General features: G+C 39.9%; 2 protein-coding genes across 2 annotated transcripts in view; one reads left to right on the top strand and one right to left on the bottom strand.

Moving 5' to 3' along the window:
- The window catches only part of ctnna1 (catenin (cadherin-associated protein), alpha 1), a 117,071-nt gene that overhangs the window by 48,761 nt on the left and 48,504 nt on the right, over positions 1 to 19,806 (top strand). The window contains exons 8-9 of the mRNA XM_030061463.1: positions 12,619 to 12,699; positions 12,969 to 13,121. Of these exons, the coding sequence (XP_029917323.1) occupies positions 12,619 to 12,699; positions 12,969 to 13,121 (234 nt within the window). The remainder of the gene's footprint in view (positions 1 to 12,618; positions 12,700 to 12,968; positions 13,122 to 19,806) is intronic.
- Positions 3,676 to 9,626, bottom strand: lrrtm2 (leucine rich repeat transmembrane neuronal 2). Its single transcript, XM_030061464.1, has 2 exons — positions 9,114 to 9,626; positions 3,676 to 8,432 (listed from the first exon to the last, which is right to left on the bottom strand). The coding sequence occupies exons 1-2, from the start codon at positions 9,115 to 9,117 to the stop codon at positions 6,790 to 6,792; spliced, it is 1,647 nt and encodes a 548-aa protein (XP_029917324.1). The 5' UTR covers positions 9,118 to 9,626; the 3' UTR covers positions 3,676 to 6,789.

The following is a 19,806-nucleotide window of genomic DNA, read 5'->3' as shown; positions in this document are numbered from 1 at the left end:
AATAGCAATGGGAGGTCGGAAGTTGTTGCAGTTGCCATAAACAACAGTGGGCCAAGTACATAAAAATAGTGGCAGCTTTGTCATTACCCATCTAACAATTTGACATGTTTAAACTCATCAGAGTGGCTGAATGCACAGTTTAGCTGGGATTAAAGCATAGCATCACCACTGAACATTTCCTTTTTTAACACGCATTGGGGGTTAAATCTTTACAAATTGCAGCAGCACAACGGACAAAGACACAGACAACACGGTTGATTATTGATTCTGGGAGGCAGCAATCTCCAGTTAATTGCGCTGCGTGCATAAAACAATTTTGCGGAGGCAGGGACAAACGGGGAGGGACGGTCGCATGATTTACGTCATATCCACGTTTGCGCGCTGCGTGTGTGACCGTGCATGTGCTCGTGCATGAACGCCTGTACCGTGCTGAAGCACACTCCCTCCAACCGTGCCAGAGCGGGGGAAGTGTACTGTGCTTCAGCACGGAACGGAGCACTCACACTAGTCAAATAATCCGGATTTTGGGGTCAAACGTGCTTGGTCACGGCATAAATAGGGTAATATGAGTAGCCCCTTACTTATTTACTTATGTGCAGAGCATAGAAAAAAGATTTTTTTTATTTATTTTTAAATATAACCACGCTAATATGTAGGCAAGTGAGTGTAGGGCAGTCATTGTGTGTAGTAATTACTTGCTCAAATGTAAAAATAACCATAACATAGCAGTAGTGATTTACAGGTGTTATTATCAGGCCGTCCTTCTGATGCACTACGACTACTTAGTTACTGTGACTGAGCACCTAAGACTAGTACCTATAGAAATGCAAATGTCTTCAACAGAAAATTCAATAACGAGATGTCACTGAACTAGGAAAACTCTTTGACTGCAAAATGATCTCTCAAAAGAACAGTACAAAAACAATGAGACTTCCTAACATCAAGATCTGACAGAGATAAAACCCAGAGGGCCATCTCTGCCAGTCAGTGCTACGAATTAACGAATGTTTTTACTGGGTTCAGGATGTAATCATGATATCAAACAAATTATTTTTTCCTTGTGTCTCCCATCAGAATTGTTTTGTAACTCTAGCCATTGCATCCTTTTTCAAACAACCTCATCAGTGAGGATAAAACAGTACTACTTTTGGCCATCAAATGAAGGGAACAGTCACTTCTTTTAGTAAAGCTTGCTCTCGGTGAACGGCAGGGAAGAATCAGTCTTCTCTATCCATTGTCCCTCAGCTCCTTTCTGTCTCAAAACTTTCATCAATTGCACAAACATTCAGAGAATAAAACATAATTTCTGTAATCTAAAATGAAATGAATGCCTAGACACCTATGACCTGGAGGATAGAGGAGAGTGGGATGACATACAAAAAAGTTCCTGAGCTGATTCAGACCCAGAGCATCATGCTTACATAGTACACACCTCAAGACACCTCAGCCATCTGGACAGCCCATTCACAATTTCTGTTAAACTCATTAATCAATAAAAAAAACTTAAGGGACACTAGATTTTCTTTTTCCATATTGCAAGACAAAATGTACCACTGGGAATGTAAGCATGACGAGAACATCGTCAGATGAATCTGGATCATTCAGTTCTCTATGTGTCCACAGTCAAAGCAGTTATGTAAAACTGTCACTGACTTACCACTGTGCCTTCAAGGGAATTACCTCTCCATTAAAAAACTGACAGTTGTGAATGCTATTGAATTTCAAAGTTGGAAACCAATTAAGAGTGTCATCTATGACGTCATGCCGAAGTGCAGCATGCATCAACATGCATTGAGAATGAATGGAATGCATCAATAAATAGGACTTAATCGACTCATATGACCATGGGTGCTTCATTTATATATACTCTGCTGTTTGTTTTGAATCCGAGACTGTTACCATTTATGTGTGTGTATATCTATATCTATATCTGTCTATCTATATATAGGTAGATAGTTATAAACAGTATCCGTTCTAAAACAGAAATGGTACCCTTGATTGCCCAAGAAATCATCTTCGATGCTGTTACAGTCTGCTATTCCAATTGATTGACTATGGGACTCAATATTGGTAGGGCATAGGAGATGAGAGCTTGGGGCAAGCACTTTCAAGCTATGGGGGTCAGGAGAGAATGGTCACTGATTAAAATTATCCCTGACATACACTAATGGGAACTTTTCTGCATCATTTAAACTGCACATTAATAAGCTGACATCCACCTGAAATATCCCTTTAATTGAGAAATGTTTTGAATTAGTCCTGGATAACCAAGTGATTTTTAGGGTGCATCTCATGAGGTTATTTAATAGCACAGCCTTTTGGAAATTTCAAGCAGATGTTGAGCTTACAAGATATTCTATGCTATTCCACTGTACTCTTATATGGAATCTTCTTTTGGGACAAAAGTAATTTTTCCAGCACTGATGGAACTTGGAATGATTTTTTTTTCCTGCTATGCACCTAGATGCCCCCAAAAACTGTTTGGTATGCCATCATTAACATGAGAATTGTTTGATTGCATGGTGGTTTTGGGGTGGTATATTTTTGCATTTTCCAAGTGTAACACTACTATTTTGGCTTGAATACTATTGTCTGTAATCTTTATAGTCTGAACTAAAATAACATTGTGAATAACTATTTCTAAACTTAATTAATTATTTTTGAAGAAATGGGAATTATTTGGAAATATTGACTAAATCTGCACTTGTCATATCTTTTCAGTTATTTTATTTAAAAAATGCAACAGTTATCTGTTGTATAAAATCTCAGTGTCTCATCACCCTGATTATAGCTGCCCTAGCCACCACATCTGTTAATGTGCTTCAGCCCTCTGATTTGTTATTATATGGGAGGTTTTTGTTCACATTACAAGTGCAAATGCACTGAAATTGGACAAATAAGCCAAACTTGTGCTGTAATTCTTATTTATGTTCTTCTCATTTCTGTTTTATGAGTGAGACAGTTAAGGCTAAACCGCTGACTGTATGTATTATGGCTGCAGCAGCACCATCAGACCCTTGGCACCTAAGATGGCTCTCTTAAATGTGCATACATTTGAGGCTGTCATTCAGGTAGCATGTAATCTTTGCTTGTAAGAGCAGCAAAGTGCCAGAATTGAATGATACCTATTTATTCTTAGAAAATATTCTCAAGCATCCCCATAAAACCTGCTTGCAGTTTATGATTTTTTTTCCAGCAAGAAGTAGAATACAGGTCCTTTGGAGAAAATGCTGACACATTTCCAATGCCCCCATTTGACTGTATGTATTAGTGAAGCTGTGCAAATTGTGTATTTTGTAGGAAAAATACATTCAAGTTTGGATAAATCATTAAATTGTTGTGTTAAAGCTCTAACACACAGGGCAACTATGGCTAGTGCATTGAAAATTGTTTAGTGATGACGATGTTGGCATACATTGTGTGATGGGATCAATCCCTCAGCTACTGGCACTCCATATGAAACCCATTATAATGAACACTATAACATATGAAAGTCATGTTGTAATCGAAGCGTACCTTCTAGTATTTCCACTATTCATCAGCTCTGTGTGGAGTTTATTAAAAAGTGGGGTTCCACTTGATACTTAAGTCAGATTAAATATTTTTTGCTACAGTCACAAAGTTTTACAAATTTAACTGAAAAAAAGTCTTGGGTAAAATGGTCAAATGATGGAATTGGGCATTATTTGAAAGATCAAACAGAGTCGTGTGCATCCATGAGTTAGCAAACACTCAATAAATTGTAATCATTTTATTTAAAAAATATATGTTTTAAGGGGGATTTTTTTCAGTTTGCCACATCTTATCCACTATACAGATATGAAATTGTACATATTACAATACAAAAGGGACAGGGAAGAGAAAAGCATTCATTTTGCACAAAGAGATTGGGTAAGAGAAGGGTTTTTCACTTTTTTTTTCTTTTTTTTTTTCTTTTTTATTTTTTAGGCAGGGTGGGAAACAGGGCTAGAGTGTGACAAGAGGAACCAAAAACAGTTGACAAAGAGCCAGAGTGCAAAAGGATGCATATTTCTACAAATTTTGTGGATTTTTCAGTCACTTAGTACAAGCTTTATCTTAAACAGTGAAATGTCAAATGATTGGCAAAACTTTTTTTTTTTTTTTTAAAAATCCACACATCCCCATTCTTGTCATTAACAGAAACGAGGCCTCTCCACAATGTTCTCTGAATGACATTTAAGAAAAATTCAACTCAGTTCTGACTTTTAACATGCAAGACATATTGGAAGGGCAACAGTAAAAGCAGTGCGAAGTTGTAGGAAAACATAATTAGAGACAAAGTGGAGGTGCTTGGATTTGAAAATTAATTGGTATATTCTGTTTTCCATTAAATTCAAATATAATTGTACAATTTTTGGTCTACACTGAAACTGGTCCTTCCATAGCATGGTTTAATTGTTTGATCCTTACTGAACTGATGCACTTAGAATGAGCATATGTGTCTGGTATGATTTCAGTATCTTCAGACTGGAAGAGGCTTTTCGCATTCTAGGAAGATGTACTGAGATGTATTGACAGGAACTATAATTTATGTTTGAAGCCAAATCTAGATGGAACATACAAGCTCTGTTGAAAGAAAAGACCGTGTTGCATACCTCATAGTGCCCATAGGGGGCACCAGCCATTTCCTTGAATCATAATTACTCATATTCACACACATTCTGCCATCTTGACCTCCCTTCAAGGCGATGTATTCAGAATCATTTTTTAACCTATAACCCAGACTTTGTCAAACATAGCCAAAAGTTAAACTAACTGGGCTGTGTCACATTTCAGATTCCATACTCAATGGTTTTAACTGCTTTTTTTCCCCATTGTTTAAACATAACGTGTTCAGTTTTGATAGCTTATCTGTGGGCTAGTAGTAAAATAAGTGTTGCTGCTGTGTGGTCAATGTGATGTTTAACTCTGGTTATTTCATGCCCAAGGTGCTGTCAGTCAATATTCGTCATTCCATTCTCCTCTCCCTGCCTAGTTGGACTTATGAGTCACATTATTTGGCCGGAAGGATGCACATTTTCTTAGATAAGCCAGGGCATTACCCCACAGTTGCCCCTCTCCATGTCCCATCAGCTCCCCTCCCTCTCTCTCACTCTTTCACCCTGCCCCCAACACCGAACTGAGCACAAAGAAGTGCGGAGCTGCAGCAGCGGGTTTAGTCTGATGCTAATGCAATCTTCTCCTTGCTGCATACAAATGTGTCTTGACCCAGGCTTGCTGTTTGCTTATCAGTGGATCTGCATTTGCTCTAAGGATCTCTACCACAGTTTAAGTTAACACTTGTGACCGTTGTGGAATTGTTACAGTATTTATTATTCATCATGACCCTTTTTAACCAAAGACAAGACACATCGGCTCAGTACTTCTAACAAGAACAGGATCGTGAAACAAAGGTTCAAAGATGTTCTTGTCTGGTGTGGAGGATGTTTCTACTAGAACTATTTTTTGAGTGGCCGAACAAGCTAAATGTTGCTGGATCACTGGTGTGGGTGACAGAATATTAGATTCTTTTTGCCTGGCCTTAATTGGTTCAATCTTGAGCCTGTCAGACCTGATTAGTGTCTAAGCAGTTAAGAGGCTGCTCCACCACTGGGCTACTGGGAAAGGTTTTATTTTCAGTCTGAAATGGTCTGCCCACTGGTCTGTTAGTTCTCGCTAGCCCCCTGGCTTGGTACCTACACACTTGATGACATTTCTTACCTTGGCTGGTGTTTATGTTGGCCTCTTGTATATTAAATTGTAGTTCAGTAAACAGCGGTTGCTAAGTTAACCTGTTGGAGATATCATGGTCACAGTGTGTATGGCATTTTGGAGCTGAAAAAAAAAAAAATCATGAACAAGTCTTCTTATCCATTCACAGAAATGTGCAACACTGGTGAATGGGATAGTACATTTTAAGGATCCCATGAATTTCTTTTTGAAATCCCACCATTTATGTGTATTTGTTTAGTGAGCACTGTGGCATATTAGACATGAAACTTCTTATGAACAATGCTTAGTGTTTTGGTTTTAGTTGAATATTATAAACAGGCCTGATTGAATTAAATTGGAAATGAAATACCATTTTACACATTTATTGAACAGAGTTTCAGGGCCCTTCTCTCATCAGGAGAGAATTTTCTTTATTTTTAACATGGTTAGGAAACAGTCTTGACATCTTATCTTCAGTTATAATTCAGATTTTTAATTTGGTATTTATGGTTTCTAATATTTCATAGTACTCCCAAAACGTGTCAATTGTAAACAAAATAATAATTATAATAATAATAATTCTACTAAAAAATTATCCAATTCAATTGTCCAAAGTGATTGTGAGTGTTGCAGCTTATAAATGTGACTTCCGATAGGCTACTTGTTTTCTTTTTGAAAGAAACAAGACATTCTGTTGTAAATCAAATTTCTCCACTAGTAATTTGTGTTGTGTTAGCAGAGGACCATTTGGCTGTGTTTTCTCAGTGCTGCAGAATATAGTGACAATGTGGTGACAAATCTCACAGTTTACAATTTCCTTTTTAAAATGATTGCCCCTGCCTGATATGAACAACCTTGCATTCATAGAAAAATAAATTTGTGACTATCTCTACATCATCCCTAAACTGTCATTTCCACCCTTTGTCATCTCAGCATTCAGCAGCTCTCATATATTCTTGAAGCTCACTTGTAGAAATTATGCTCTTTATATAAACTGGAAAAAAATCAAAAAAGCAAACCCTGTATCATCTGAAATGGTCAAATGGCAAACCATATGCTCTACGAATAAATAGGAGTTCATACTTCACACTCTTTATAAGGCAGTTGCTGACACTTGCACTGCCCATAGCCGTTGATGATCACAAGTGCCCCCTCTTCATGGCTGGGCTCATACTCATTATAGGGTACCTGTGTAGCTAGATCTGCCATAGGCTGCCGCTGCTGGGTCCTCATCTGTCTGCGGTTCTGGATAGCCGAGCAGTGGCGTATCCGGCGCAGGGTGGGAGGGCAGCACTTCCGTGAGATGTACACAACGAAAATGATGAGAAAGAATGAAAATAGCAGGGCCATTGTTCCAATGATAACCCTATGAGTGAGAACGGTATTGTCTGTTACAGAGAAGTCATCCGTGACAGCTGCCTCTTCCAGTGTAGTGGTGGTTGCTGGAGCAGTGCGTGGTGTCTGAGTCGTGGTTGTTGTCGTAGTGACTGTGGTAAAGCTCCCAAAATCCTCTGCATAGTCCTGTGTGGGGGTCTGCTGCATAATTCCAAACAGGGAGCTTGTGACCTCTGGGGTCGTAGTGGCGTCTGTGGTTGTACTAATGGTCTGTACAACTGGTGCTGAAAAATTCTGGCAAAGCTGGAACCCATAAACAGCATCTAGTATCTCCTCACCCTGGGCATATTCAGGACTGTGGCAGAGAATGGAGTGTTCCCACCTTCCCTTAAAGGTGCTTAGCCAAGTGGCCAGAGAACAGATCCTTTTGGTACATTCCCAAAGGTTGCTAGACAGCCCAATGGTACCCAGAGACTGCCACATATCCATGACTTGGGGATCCAGACTGCTCAGTTTGTTATTATCCAGCAGCAGAATCTTTAAGTTTGGCAGCGTTTCAAACACATCAGGTGTCAGGACACGTATCTCATTCCCTGTTAGGTCCAGCTTCTCCAAGGTGGTCCAGGTCCATTCCATACCACATGTCAGGTTGCTGATCTTATTCCATTGCAGATATAGAAACTGGAGGGCAACCAGGCGAGGGAAGTGGGCCAAGTTGATCTTGGTGAGCTGATTGTGTTCCAAGTGGAGCTCTCTGAGCTTAATGAGCCCAGCAAAGCCGTTGCGGGCCAGGCTCCGGAGGCGGTTGTTGCTCAGGCCCAGATACTCCAGGCTGCGGCAGTCCCAGAAGGCCCGAACAGGCGTGGTGCGAAGTGAATTGGAGCGGAGGTGGAGTATTTGTAGCTTCCTCAGCCCATGGAACAGTTCTGGTTCTAATGCTGTCATCTGATTGAAGGATAGGTCCAGTATCTGGAGATTGATGAGGTGGATGAAGGTTGTGTTGGGCAACTTGGTGATGCGATTGGAGCTCAGATTGAGGTCTTTGAGTTTGTAGAGCCCTTGAAAGGCATCCTCTTGTACTGTGGTAATCTGGTTGTGGTCTAGATGTAGCCAGGTAAGTTGGCTGAAGCCATAGAATTGGTCAGGGCTGAGCTCAGTGATGCTGTTGTGGCGTAATGACAGCCCCAGGGCCCCCTTGTCCACGCCATCTGGGGGTGCCTGAAGCCCTTGGGTGTCGCAGTAGAACTGCAGGTCCTCACAGCGGCATTTCTGAGGGCAGGTTGTGCACGATGCAGAAGGCAGCAGGCACAGCAGCAGCATGCTGATCACACACAGACACAGAGCCGCTGGTGCAGGTCCCACCAATGGCCACCTTGAATGGAAACCTGGGTGGGTTCAAAGATAAGAAAATGAACAGTGGGGCGGGAAAGCTAATCTCTGCAGAGCACTCATTACTGATGCATGGTAGCATTTGTGCTTTCTGTCTGAGCTCTCTGTCTGTGTTATACATATATCACCTTCATGTAAATGTCACATTTACAACTTTCACAATATGTATACACTTGATTATTCTAGCTTGGGAGTAATGGGGAGGTCAGTTGCATATGTCCTTAATATGTTCAGTTACATGCAAATGAACTAGACTTTGATCGCAGTCCCCAGTCATACATGATCAGCTTACTTTATTCACATTCAGTGATGTGTCATTGCGTCTGATCAGATATTTTCAGCAGGTTCCGGTCATTCCAGCCCTCGTCTACCACTGCCATTTTTTTCATGGTTTAGCAGCTCAAAGTTGTTATCTTTTACTGAATTTATCAAAGGCTTTTGAATTGATTACTTGGAAATACAATTTTCCATCAGTTAAAAGCTTGTGTTGGTCTATTATTGATTATATGCTGTTTTAAATTCATACATTTCTAACTCCATTGTCAGTAAAGATGAAAAAACGAAGGACAGTTGCAGTAAATAGACAGGACTGAATAGGTTTTTAGTCCTCAACCTCCCTCGCTCACCCGTATTCCCTATTCATGTCCAGACCTGCCATATAAAGGGGGCTAACTTACCCATTCTTTTGTGCACATCGGAGGCTGCATTCAACTGTCCTTTTCCGCAGACTCTTGGAGCAGCCAGATGGAACAAAAATCCAAAGGGAAAAAATCCTTTTGAGTAAACACAAAAGGAATCAGGCTCTTCTGAAATAAAGCAATTTTGAGCCCACCCAGTTGAAACAAAATATGAAATTCCATGTCCGAAGACAACGTTTATTCCTTTTAGTCCTGTTTTAAAATCCAAGCTTTTTCTTTCTCCTGTGAATCCTTGACGATTTTTTTAAGTTGATCAGTTGCATCCAGAACGACTCCAACGAACATCCCCCCCCCCCCTTTTTTTCACCCTTTTGTTTCCCTTCCACCGCAGTGATGTCAGCTCAGTTGGTTAATTGAAGATCAAGTGATCCTCTTTCATGGCTGGGGTCCTCCAACCCTAACTTGTTGATGGTAGCCAGAGACCCTGCTTCAGTCACCAGCTCAGTCTCAGCATAGCCTCTGCAGAGCAGTGAGCGGAGCCCTTGTCTGCTAGGAGAGACGCAGGGGAAGAGAAAAAAGCAGAGAGTCAGGGATGTTATTCTGTGCTTTTTGTTGCAGCCACTCACTGCTACAGAGTGGTGGCAGCCTGGCGTCGATCATCACTACTGTTTCTCTCTCTCTCTGTCTCTCTCTCTCTCCCACACAAACACTCTCGCTCTCTTGCTCAGTCACTTGCTCTCTGCCTTGTACACAGTGCTTGTGCACCTCAGTCTTCCTCCTCCTCCTCTCCTTTGCGCCCCCCTCCTTGCCCTCCCTCCCCCCACCTTCCCTCCCACTGGCTCGTCACCATCAGAATATTGATATCTCCAACGTGTTGCGGCAGCTCGCTGTTGAAATTAACCATGGCTGTAAATCTCAGCCTCGCCTCACTGTTGCCTCTTGTCTGCTGTATGCGTATTTAAACTAGGCACATAAAATAAAATAACTAAACAAAACGTGCTTAGTAATATGTGACTCTAAATAACATAAAGAGGTGCAAGGGTAAACATGGCTATATTGCAGTGCCATACCTTTGAACAGGAGCGTGTAAGCTATAGAAATGCTAACATAGGGTGTCTGACTGTTATCCATAATTTACACATCCTGAGTGCAGTGCTTTAATTTTTGAGCATTGGCGTGTGATGTATGACCAGCTGCTCCAAAGTAAAATAAGAGTAGCTTTGCACATGTATTAGCCAGGTCGAATTGATGGTGTGAAGCACAATTAAACATCAAAGTCATGGAAATTTTGTCATTTACTATTAATTGAGCATTTGTCATTTTTTATATTTGGCAAAGACAAATGGGTTTGATTTTTTTTTTTTTTTTATGGATTTGATACATTTGTTTATTTATTTTGTTGAGTGTAGGCTGTACTTACAGCACTTCAAAGGGTGCTGCACTTCCTCAGCACAGTCACTTCAATATGACTTTTGATTGTTAGGGCTTGTCACCCTCCCCTCACATTCTGTCATGTATTTCAGAGCTAAATTATAGCACTGGCTCAAATGCCATCTTGTTCAAAGTAATATTTAAAAAATCTTTACCTAGGTATTGCGGCAGAGTCCTCAAATCCTGAAGCGCAGGTAATTATTGGATACATCCAGTGAATAGGGACACTGAATCGATAAAATCACCTAGTGGATTTTTCTCCAGCAAGACTAGATTGTACTAGACATTACTTTAGATTTCAGGTGATTGATCAAACTTGTCATAGTCCTGTGGTATGCCAGTTTCTTGTGGCACTTGCCTACTTGACACTGAACCTTTGACCTTGTTGTCAGTTATTTTAAAATGGTGGCACACAATTGATGTCTTTGGTTCTGGCATCTCTGGTTCCAGTGCCACTTCTTAAACTATTAAAAAGCCTGTATAGGCTAAGAAGAGCCATTTGACTTTGCAGTTTAGAAGGCTGGCAACTATTGAACAATTTAGACCTAAATTTCAATTACCTGTCTTTATTCTGTTTTTGTTTATATGAATATATAATTTTATTTCTTGTGTTACTACATCGTCTTGTAATATTCAGGTAGCTTATGACTGAACAAATACTGATTTAGGGTATTTAAGAGCTACCACCAACACTCAAAAAACCAAGTACCAAATTTTTACTCTCTAATTACTTGATGTAATTACATAATTCTCAGGTCTTAAACCAAGACAGAACATGCATTTCCAGGTCACTTGACTGGCATGCTGCAGTCTTTCTTCACATTTACTGTGGAAGAGTCCATCTCCCGCTGGGACTCCTCTGCTGAGTGTGAGATGGAAAAGAGGAAGGGGGGCAGACTTGTATCTCAGGCGGCATGATATATACTCCCTGGATTTGACCTTTGGTACCTCTTTGACTTGGATCTCCAAATGTTGTTTAAAAAGCAAACTGAAATTCTGATTGGGCCTGCAATTAAGTGAACCGGCTGGAGGAGCATCACTAACAAAGAGCTCCATGATCATTAGATCCTTAGAGTGCACTTTATTTGGATTTTAAAGATTTTTCCACAATCTAGGAGCTCCTGTTTTTGTTGAAAAGGGGGGTTCTTAAATCGGTCCTGAAGGAGACAGGTAGTGAGAGACTCACTTGCATATCATAAAAGATGCCATAGACAAACTGCCTCCATAATAAGCATTTGAAGAAGTGCTTCAGAACCTCCAGCGTGGAAATGAAATATAGGCTATGCATGAGTGAATTAGGATGGAGGGAGTAGGGGCAGAGTAGACCAGAGCCCTGCACAACATTGCATCTAGCCTGCATCTAAAAAAATCAGTGGATTAGTGCTGTTGGACCTCTCTGGCCCCTAAAATATATGCACAACTCCCCAATGGGCTGTGGGGGATGGGGCAGGTCAATGCCACTGCCATACATGTTGTTAAGTTGCCATTATTGTTAGCCATTTAAGAAAGATCAGACAGCCTTGAGTCCAGCTGCTTCTTTGCCATTTCTGTTGTTCTTTCCTATTTATCTGATCTAATTTTATTATGCTTCTGTCCTTCATGGAAGATTTAGATTTATACTTGTGTGCTAGCAATTTGGTGTATGTCACTGAACATCTCTGTGCTATCAGTGGAAAAGAGCTGTTAGGACTTTGACTGCCTCCAGGACACATTTCACTCTCTTCTTCCATGTGTCCTCCATAGCAATCCAGCAAATTCTCATGGTATGAGACATGTAAAGCAGTCATGTCCCTGTGTTTTAAGCAGTTTTCAAGTATTAACAGTGATTAGTGGCATTTTGCCCTGTTCCCCTTGGTTGTAATACTAAACCACAGTTGAAGGAGTATTGCTAAATATCTACATAAACTCGGTTATCTACAGTATATACTGATGTCCAACCCATCACTAAGTCATGGAGATCCAATAAGAAACATATTGACAACAGTTGTTGCTGAAAATTAAAATTGGACCAGAACGATTATATATTATGATAATGTCAGCTTGACTTTCCTGAGGTCATGATGAATCATCAGCACCACAGTACCCACTAACTGCTCTCATGTTTATGTTGCAGGCTGGCAGGAAAGACAGGAGTGATGCTCTAAATAGCGCCATCGACAGGATGACAAAGAAGACCAGGGACCTGCGCAGACAGGTTTGCTTCCTGTATTTTTTCTTGTCTCATTGTCTTTCATATAACAGCACATTTATCTCACATTTTTTTTAATTGCACTGGACTATTCATGTAAAATGTATAATTTAACTGTAAAAATATAGGTGTCTAGTGAGGTTGGTGTGCAAATTGTGAATGGAGGTCAGGCATGCTGTGTAGTGTGATCTAGAAGTTGTGCTATAAGGTGTCATTGCATATACATATGGTTACATATTTTAACAGTGGCATTTTTCCCATTTCTCTCTTTACAGCTGCGTAAAGCTGTAATGGACCATGTCTCTGACTCCTTCTTGGAAACTAATGTTCCTCTCCTGGTCCTGATTGAAGCTGCCAAGAACGGCAACGAGAAGGAAGTCAAGGAGTATGCACAGGTGTTCCGTGAACATGCCAACAAGCTGATTGAGGTATTGTAGATTTTTGAATGTTTTTTAAATCATCAAAACTCAGTGTTGCTTTCACACAAGGCACGTTCAAAAATTTGCTCTTATTTCATAGACTATAGACATTTTGGCTCATACTAAACCTCAGTCTACACCATCATTTCAGTCTACATCATCATTTTTAATAAAAACAAAGTAACAAACAAAGAAAATGTAAGTAATTTTTGTGGTCTAGATAGATGAATCTCTCTCTCTCTCTCTCATGCACACACATAAACATACACACGCACGTACACAGGCTTTATAGCAGCATTCTGTAAATTGAAGAGGCTGCAATGTAATGTGGCAGAGGGCAGACAACATTGGTATGGGTGGTCACATCAAATCAAATTTTTAATTCGAGCCCGAGGAGTGAATTTACCCGAGTCCAAGGTCAAGTGCTGCCTTTGGGAATATGTTTTCCTTGTCTGAAAAGTTGGATATTATGCCTCTTGTTGATTGAAATATATATTTTTAAGGGGGATTTTGCATTTCCCTTCGTCATTCACTATGAATGCTGTCTTTTCCTCTATTCGGTATAAATGTGGCTATTGAGTTAGGTGAAGTTAATGCAGATACAAGATACATGGAAACGTGAAGGTCTTGGGCTGGTAACAAGCTGACAGAAACATTAGCTGTCCTCATTAGTGGTCTTTCAATCCATCTCCTGAGTGCCTGTGTCAGAGCGTCATAGCCTGACATTTGGAAGTGACCTCTCTCCCCATGGGCGGCTGGCCCAGAGTGTAACTGGCGGGTTGGTCCGAGGCAGTGCAGCGTAAGCAGGCGCTGGGGAAGCCACTGAAGCATCAGATGAAAAAGGGGACCTCACTGGGGAGAGGTCCCTCAAGTGGCTCCAGGAGGCCTGAGTGTCAGAAATAGCATTACAAGATGACATTAATGAACTAACATTCCACTACTTAATATGATGAGTGTTGGCATTGTGTTACCAGGATACAGAAAGAAAAAGATTGTCTGGAAAGAAAGGATGCACAGTCATACATGGGTTTTTGCATGTTTTAGAGCATTTAGTACAATTCACACACAACATTACCACTACAGTCCATTTTGCAAAGGAATACCATAAGATTTCTAGATGTTTCAGTTGGTTTTCCTACCTTCCATGTAGCTATTCATTTCTGTTCACTCCATAAAGTACAAAAACCTGAAACTTGTTTGAGACCCTGAAACTTGCTGCAGAGAGAAGACAAATATACTAGAACTGGAATAAGCTTGTGTGAGGAGGAGAGTCATATTCCTCCGGCACAAGTTGCATTCATCAGTTGTCAAAGGCAGGCTAAATCTTTCAATCAATCAGTTGAATGGCGTTTCCTCAGGTGACCCTTGTTTTCCTAGTGTTAGATATAGCTGTGCTACTACAATGGTTATTTTTTTGTAGCAGATAAAACCTAACAAAAAATGTACTTCTGAATATTTGGTTTGATTGGGCTAATGAGCATATTTTTTTGTCAGAGCTGGTATTTATTCTGTTTGTCCATTGCTAACAAAACTGTTCTTTCTGACCATGTTTTGAAAGATGCTTGCTTACTCCATATTTATATAACAATGTGTTTTAATTACAGACTGATAGAACAAACAAAGCAGTTTTGCTCGAGCTGCATTGCTCAAGTTAAGTTGTGCAATGCTAACAAAACATTTCAGCTAATAGGATACTATAATACTTGGAGACGACTAATCTAACAGAGTGTAGCAGCACAGCAGAGTGGATCTCTTCTTCTTGGCAAAACATTTGTGAATGATGTGGTTATTGCCATTATTCCCAGACTGGAGTAACTTCAACTACAGCAAGAGTTTATGCTGCAGACTTAGCTAGGTGCTGTGGGACTTCACGGCATCTGTACTTTTCCGTGTACTTCCGTGTTTATTTATTTTTTTGCCTTTGATATACAGTGTTACAAACAAGTTTAGTGAGGGTTTCTACGCTGCTGCAGTGGTTTTGACCCAGGTGGGTGTGGTTTGCTTGTGCCTCTATGAGGGCCTGGTATTAGTGGCAAGGAAAGAAGTAACCAAATAAAAGTGAGTGTGATGTGTCATCATGGCACACAGATGGGAAAAACAGTGATAAAATAAGATCTGTTCAGGCACACATACAACCATTGCTGTTCTTTGTGTTGACAATTATGGAGATGTTTGTTCCAATTCAAGGGATGTTTCTGAGTCACCTAGGGCAGCTACAACCTCTGTTTTTGCTCTGTCTCTATTGTTTTGTTTACTCAGCTGTCCAGTGTGTCAACATTGTGTTTGTGTTGCTGCCAGCTGACAGATTACACTCCATTTAAGTGGTTCTCTCCGCCCTTGCCGAAATGCAATGAGTGACGCACCAAAACATCCTAATGGAGCGGACTCATGCAGTTCTTTTCCTGCTTGATTGACGCCCTTCCTTTTGTACTGTACATCAGTCCTGTACATTTTGTATGAAATTGCAATCGCGATGGTATGATATTTTTTCTCCTTCTTACATCATTGTATGCTATCAAAGTTAAGAGGCATTAGTAAAGAGAAAAACTATGTCTACATGTTTTTTTCTCTGAGTACTCTTAACCTGATACGGGAAATAAGGGCTTGCTTGGTGGTTGTTTTACCACAATACCTGGCTTTTCTGTGGCGTAGTTTGCATACAGCAGCGCTCATGTCTAACTAGTCTTTATCCTTTAAATTATTAAAGCCATATTCTTTCAGACTTTGTATTTAAAACGTGGAGGAGCAGAATCTCTTTCTTTCAGTTTTAATGCCTATAATGATGTGCTTGATTCCCATTAAGCTATTACATGGTGATATAAAAATTGTTCCAAAAATAACAAACAACAACAAAAAAAATTGTAATGAATGGATTTTTTCACCCCCCAATTTTTTCTACACTGGATGATTTTTTTGTGTCCATTGGGGTACAAGTGTGAATATTATCTAATAACTTAAATGATGATAATTTTATGCATTTAGGCATGAATACATATTGCTAAAATAAATGTGTTGATTACCTTTTTTAGGGTACTTTGAGCATGTTATCATGGATGACTAGATTGGAGTGCTAAAATATATATTGAATTTGCTTTGTGGAAGAGAAGTTAGTTCCAGCTTCATCTTTGTGTGTAAACCTGTGAATCTATCTATGCTCCTTTGTTCAAAGCAAAGCGGCCAAAGTAAGTTAGTATTTTGGTCTTTAATCCTGGCCTGTTAACTTTCCAACTAACAAATGATTTAACAAATTATAGGCAGATAAAATGAGGGGTGGAAGTTTTTTTGGTTGGGGCTTTATTTTGGAGGATGAGAGAGAACAAGATATGTGAGAGAAATGGTGCAGTGTTGCAGAGAGACCAGCATGCAGAGAGTTTAAATTTTTTTTCACTAAGCTGCTGTAACATCAAGGTAACAGGTATGTATGCTCTGCATAATTCAAAACACTGACATCTCTGTTCTCTGTGCCAAGAGCTGGCGCATGGAAAGGTTTTCCATGAAACATAAGCATGCAGTTAAAGTTTCACAAAAAAACAGGAGCCACAACAAGGAGAATCAGGATGACACACACAAACTGGACCATAACCTGTACCCAAATAACAGATCACACAGTAGAGCACATTGTCATCTTTTTAGACCAAGGGGTAACTGTCAAATGGACACATTTTGTTCTGTACTACATTACTATTCTGCTTTAGGTACTTGCCAAGCATTAGAAATGCTAACAAGCCTTTTTTCGGTGAACTGAAGTGCAATATGGAAACATTTGACACACTGCTGGTGAAGAGAGATATGAAGACTACAATTCAAAATGTCAAGCATGATTTGAGCCAGGACGTTTTTGGAAGTGGTAAAATTGGCCTCCTCCTACTTTTATAGGTAGTTACTGCCTTTGCGGAGGGGGACCGAAGTAAATGGTGATATAGAGACTGCATCACACACACTAACGAATATGTTGCCTCGTAAAACATGCCGTAATTGTTGAGTTAAAGAATTTTATATAATAGGTGATGAATTTCTTGCATCTTAAATAAGGTTTGCTGTCTCTGTACAGCCATATCCTGAAATTAACAAAGATACAGTGAACAAAAGAAAAAGCCACATTGCAGAAAATAATCACAGGAGAAAAAAAAGTGAGAGTATGGCTTCAAAAAGCAAGCGAGTACCATCATTCACAGTGTACAGAGATTCTTTTTGCATTCAGGACCAAACATAAAACCTTTATAAGAAAAGGTCTCTATTCAATGGAAAGTTGTGACATTCTTGGGTTTTAAACAGAAGGGACGACCCACACTAGTGCTTGGGTGCAGGTGTGCCGGATACCTCTTTGTAGCTATTGCCCCATGCACAATTCTCCACTGGAGGTCAGCCATCTTTTTTTCCACTGGGCAGCTTGTGCAGGGACTGTCAGCTGCCTTTCAGGGAGTTGTTTGGACAGAAAAAAAAAAAAAAAATCAGTCCATCCCAAAACCTTCCTGCCAGAGAGTCAGTACATCACCTTCACACACATGAAGTGTGCTGCCTGCTGCTCCACCACTATAGACTTTTGAACCAGAGAGAAAATGACATATTGGCTCTGGAAGGTTCTGGATGTTTGAATAGTTCTGATACAGATGCTGATATGTGGACCTTCAATACGAATACCAAACAATACTTTCCTATCAAGCTTTCTGTTTGCTTCAGCAAAGCAATTACTGGTAGAAGGTAGGGCTTGCAAATATGAACTGAAATCAGTATCCATATATGCAAACTACTCACCTTTTGGCAAAATTCAGCGTTTTGAGACTGAAATAGGTCACCAAAATGCAAGAAGTCATATTTACAACTGCTAGTTAGAATGAAGGCGCTTACAAAAGGTACTTGAAGGCAATAGCACAGATGATGTCTAGGAGAATGGGCGGTCCTTCATAGCATGCTGATGATGTGTCTAGCACTCTGAAGCACTGTATGGTAAACTCATTTGCTTTTGTGTGACAGGAAATTTCTGTTAGCAGTATCAGAGATTAGATCCTTTTGGTTCACAAAATATAGTTGGTCTGGTTGGGTGAGTTAATTTCAGGATCACACAGATAACTAGTTGCATAGTAAGCTAGCTTTTGTTAGCAAGTGTACATCTCATTGCTGCTCAATGTGGCAGAAAATTTCACGTCATATCATTAAATGGTGCATTCAAGTTGACACTTTCGCTAACATTAACTGGCTTGGTGAGCTCGCTCATAAGGCCACTGCAGTGCTCTTAATGAATGATTTGACGATGTTTGCAGGGAATAATCAGCCAGGTTGGCAGCATATCTCCAGCATATGTCCATTCTTATGGATTTTGTTGTATTCACAGGGAAATTAAATTCTAACATGAGATTAAATCATGATATTAGCTTTCCTGCAGCTCTTAAATTTTGTCTGTGTGGCTGTTGTTGGTGTGGTTCAGGTACTGTAGCTTTCTTAATAGCTTTTAGGTTCTCACTAGACACTAGCAGGTAATGCAGCATGTTGATTCACTCAGCCTCCTTATCAGCAGGGCCTCTGGTCTCCTGCCCTGTGCAGTTTGCCCAGCTCAGTGTGTCAGCCAGTAGTAAACTCCTCCCAAGGCAGGATCAAAGTTTAACTTCACATCCCTGTAGTCTCATCAGTATGTGGTGTTGTCTTTTTCAGGCACTAGAGAGTGGATTGGACACGGTACTGTCCAGGTGCTTATGGTCTGATTGAGGTCATCCGTATGTTAACCTCTCCATTCCATAGAGCATGGCAAATAATTGGCCCTACTGGTACAACAGGCAGTCTGTTTGCATACTTTTGTTTTTGCCATCTTGTGTTTTCAGCCTCTACATCCATTGATTCCTTTTATGTGTTTTATGTGGGACTGTTTTACCCCATTGTTGCTGTTAGAATTAATTTTCAGGCAGATACAAATATACTTATAAAGTAATTAGAAATGGTAATTCCTTTCAATTTTCAATTCATTTTTTTCCATTTTTTTTCCCTTCCAGCTGATGAATTCTTAATTTAGTGTCATTAGCATTGGCCAGACTATTTAAATTCCATACCTATTACGCAAAACTGCTTTGCTACCTTAATCTTGTTGCAACTGAAATATTCGCCTGCCAGAAAATATTTTTGTCACACAGATTAGCCACTGCAGCAGCAAACATGCATTGCCACTTGACATACAACAATCACATTCACCTGATCATCCTTACTTTTGGTAAAAATGAGTGAGTACATGCATACATGAGTGTTCACTGTAGTTTATTTTTGAACAAGGTCAGAGTATCTAAATGCAGCAGCCTGGGTTTGTTTGAGTAAAATACTGAACCTTAATAAACAATGACCCTTAATAAGCAGAGCAAAGTGTGGCTGTGGACAGAGTGAGAAAAGCACACTGTCAAATACAGTGCTCCTATAGTATCTCTATTATCAGTAGCAGCTTTTGCTGTTTCTGAAAATAAGCTCCACAGACTGTATTACCACTGGAAGAAAAAAATGTAACAGAAACACTGACTGTTAAATTTGTTTCATAAATTAATTGTTTACATTATCTGATTAAAAAATAGATATTGGAGCTTCATTTGGTTGTAATAATAGTGATAATACAAGGAATTTCCCTGTGCTGCATTTATGTAACGGAAATTAATTTTACCAGAAGTTGGCATTAAAGATCCTTTGCACATGTTATCTAAAAGTAATGCACATGGCAACC

The sequence above is a fragment of the Myripristis murdjan genome, chromosome 10 (assembly GCF_902150065.1).
Source record: "Myripristis murdjan chromosome 10, fMyrMur1.1, whole genome shotgun sequence".
Lineage (NCBI taxonomy): Eukaryota > Metazoa > Chordata > Actinopteri > Holocentriformes > Holocentridae > Myripristis > Myripristis murdjan.
This window is presented reverse-complemented; position numbering and strand designations above follow the sequence as displayed.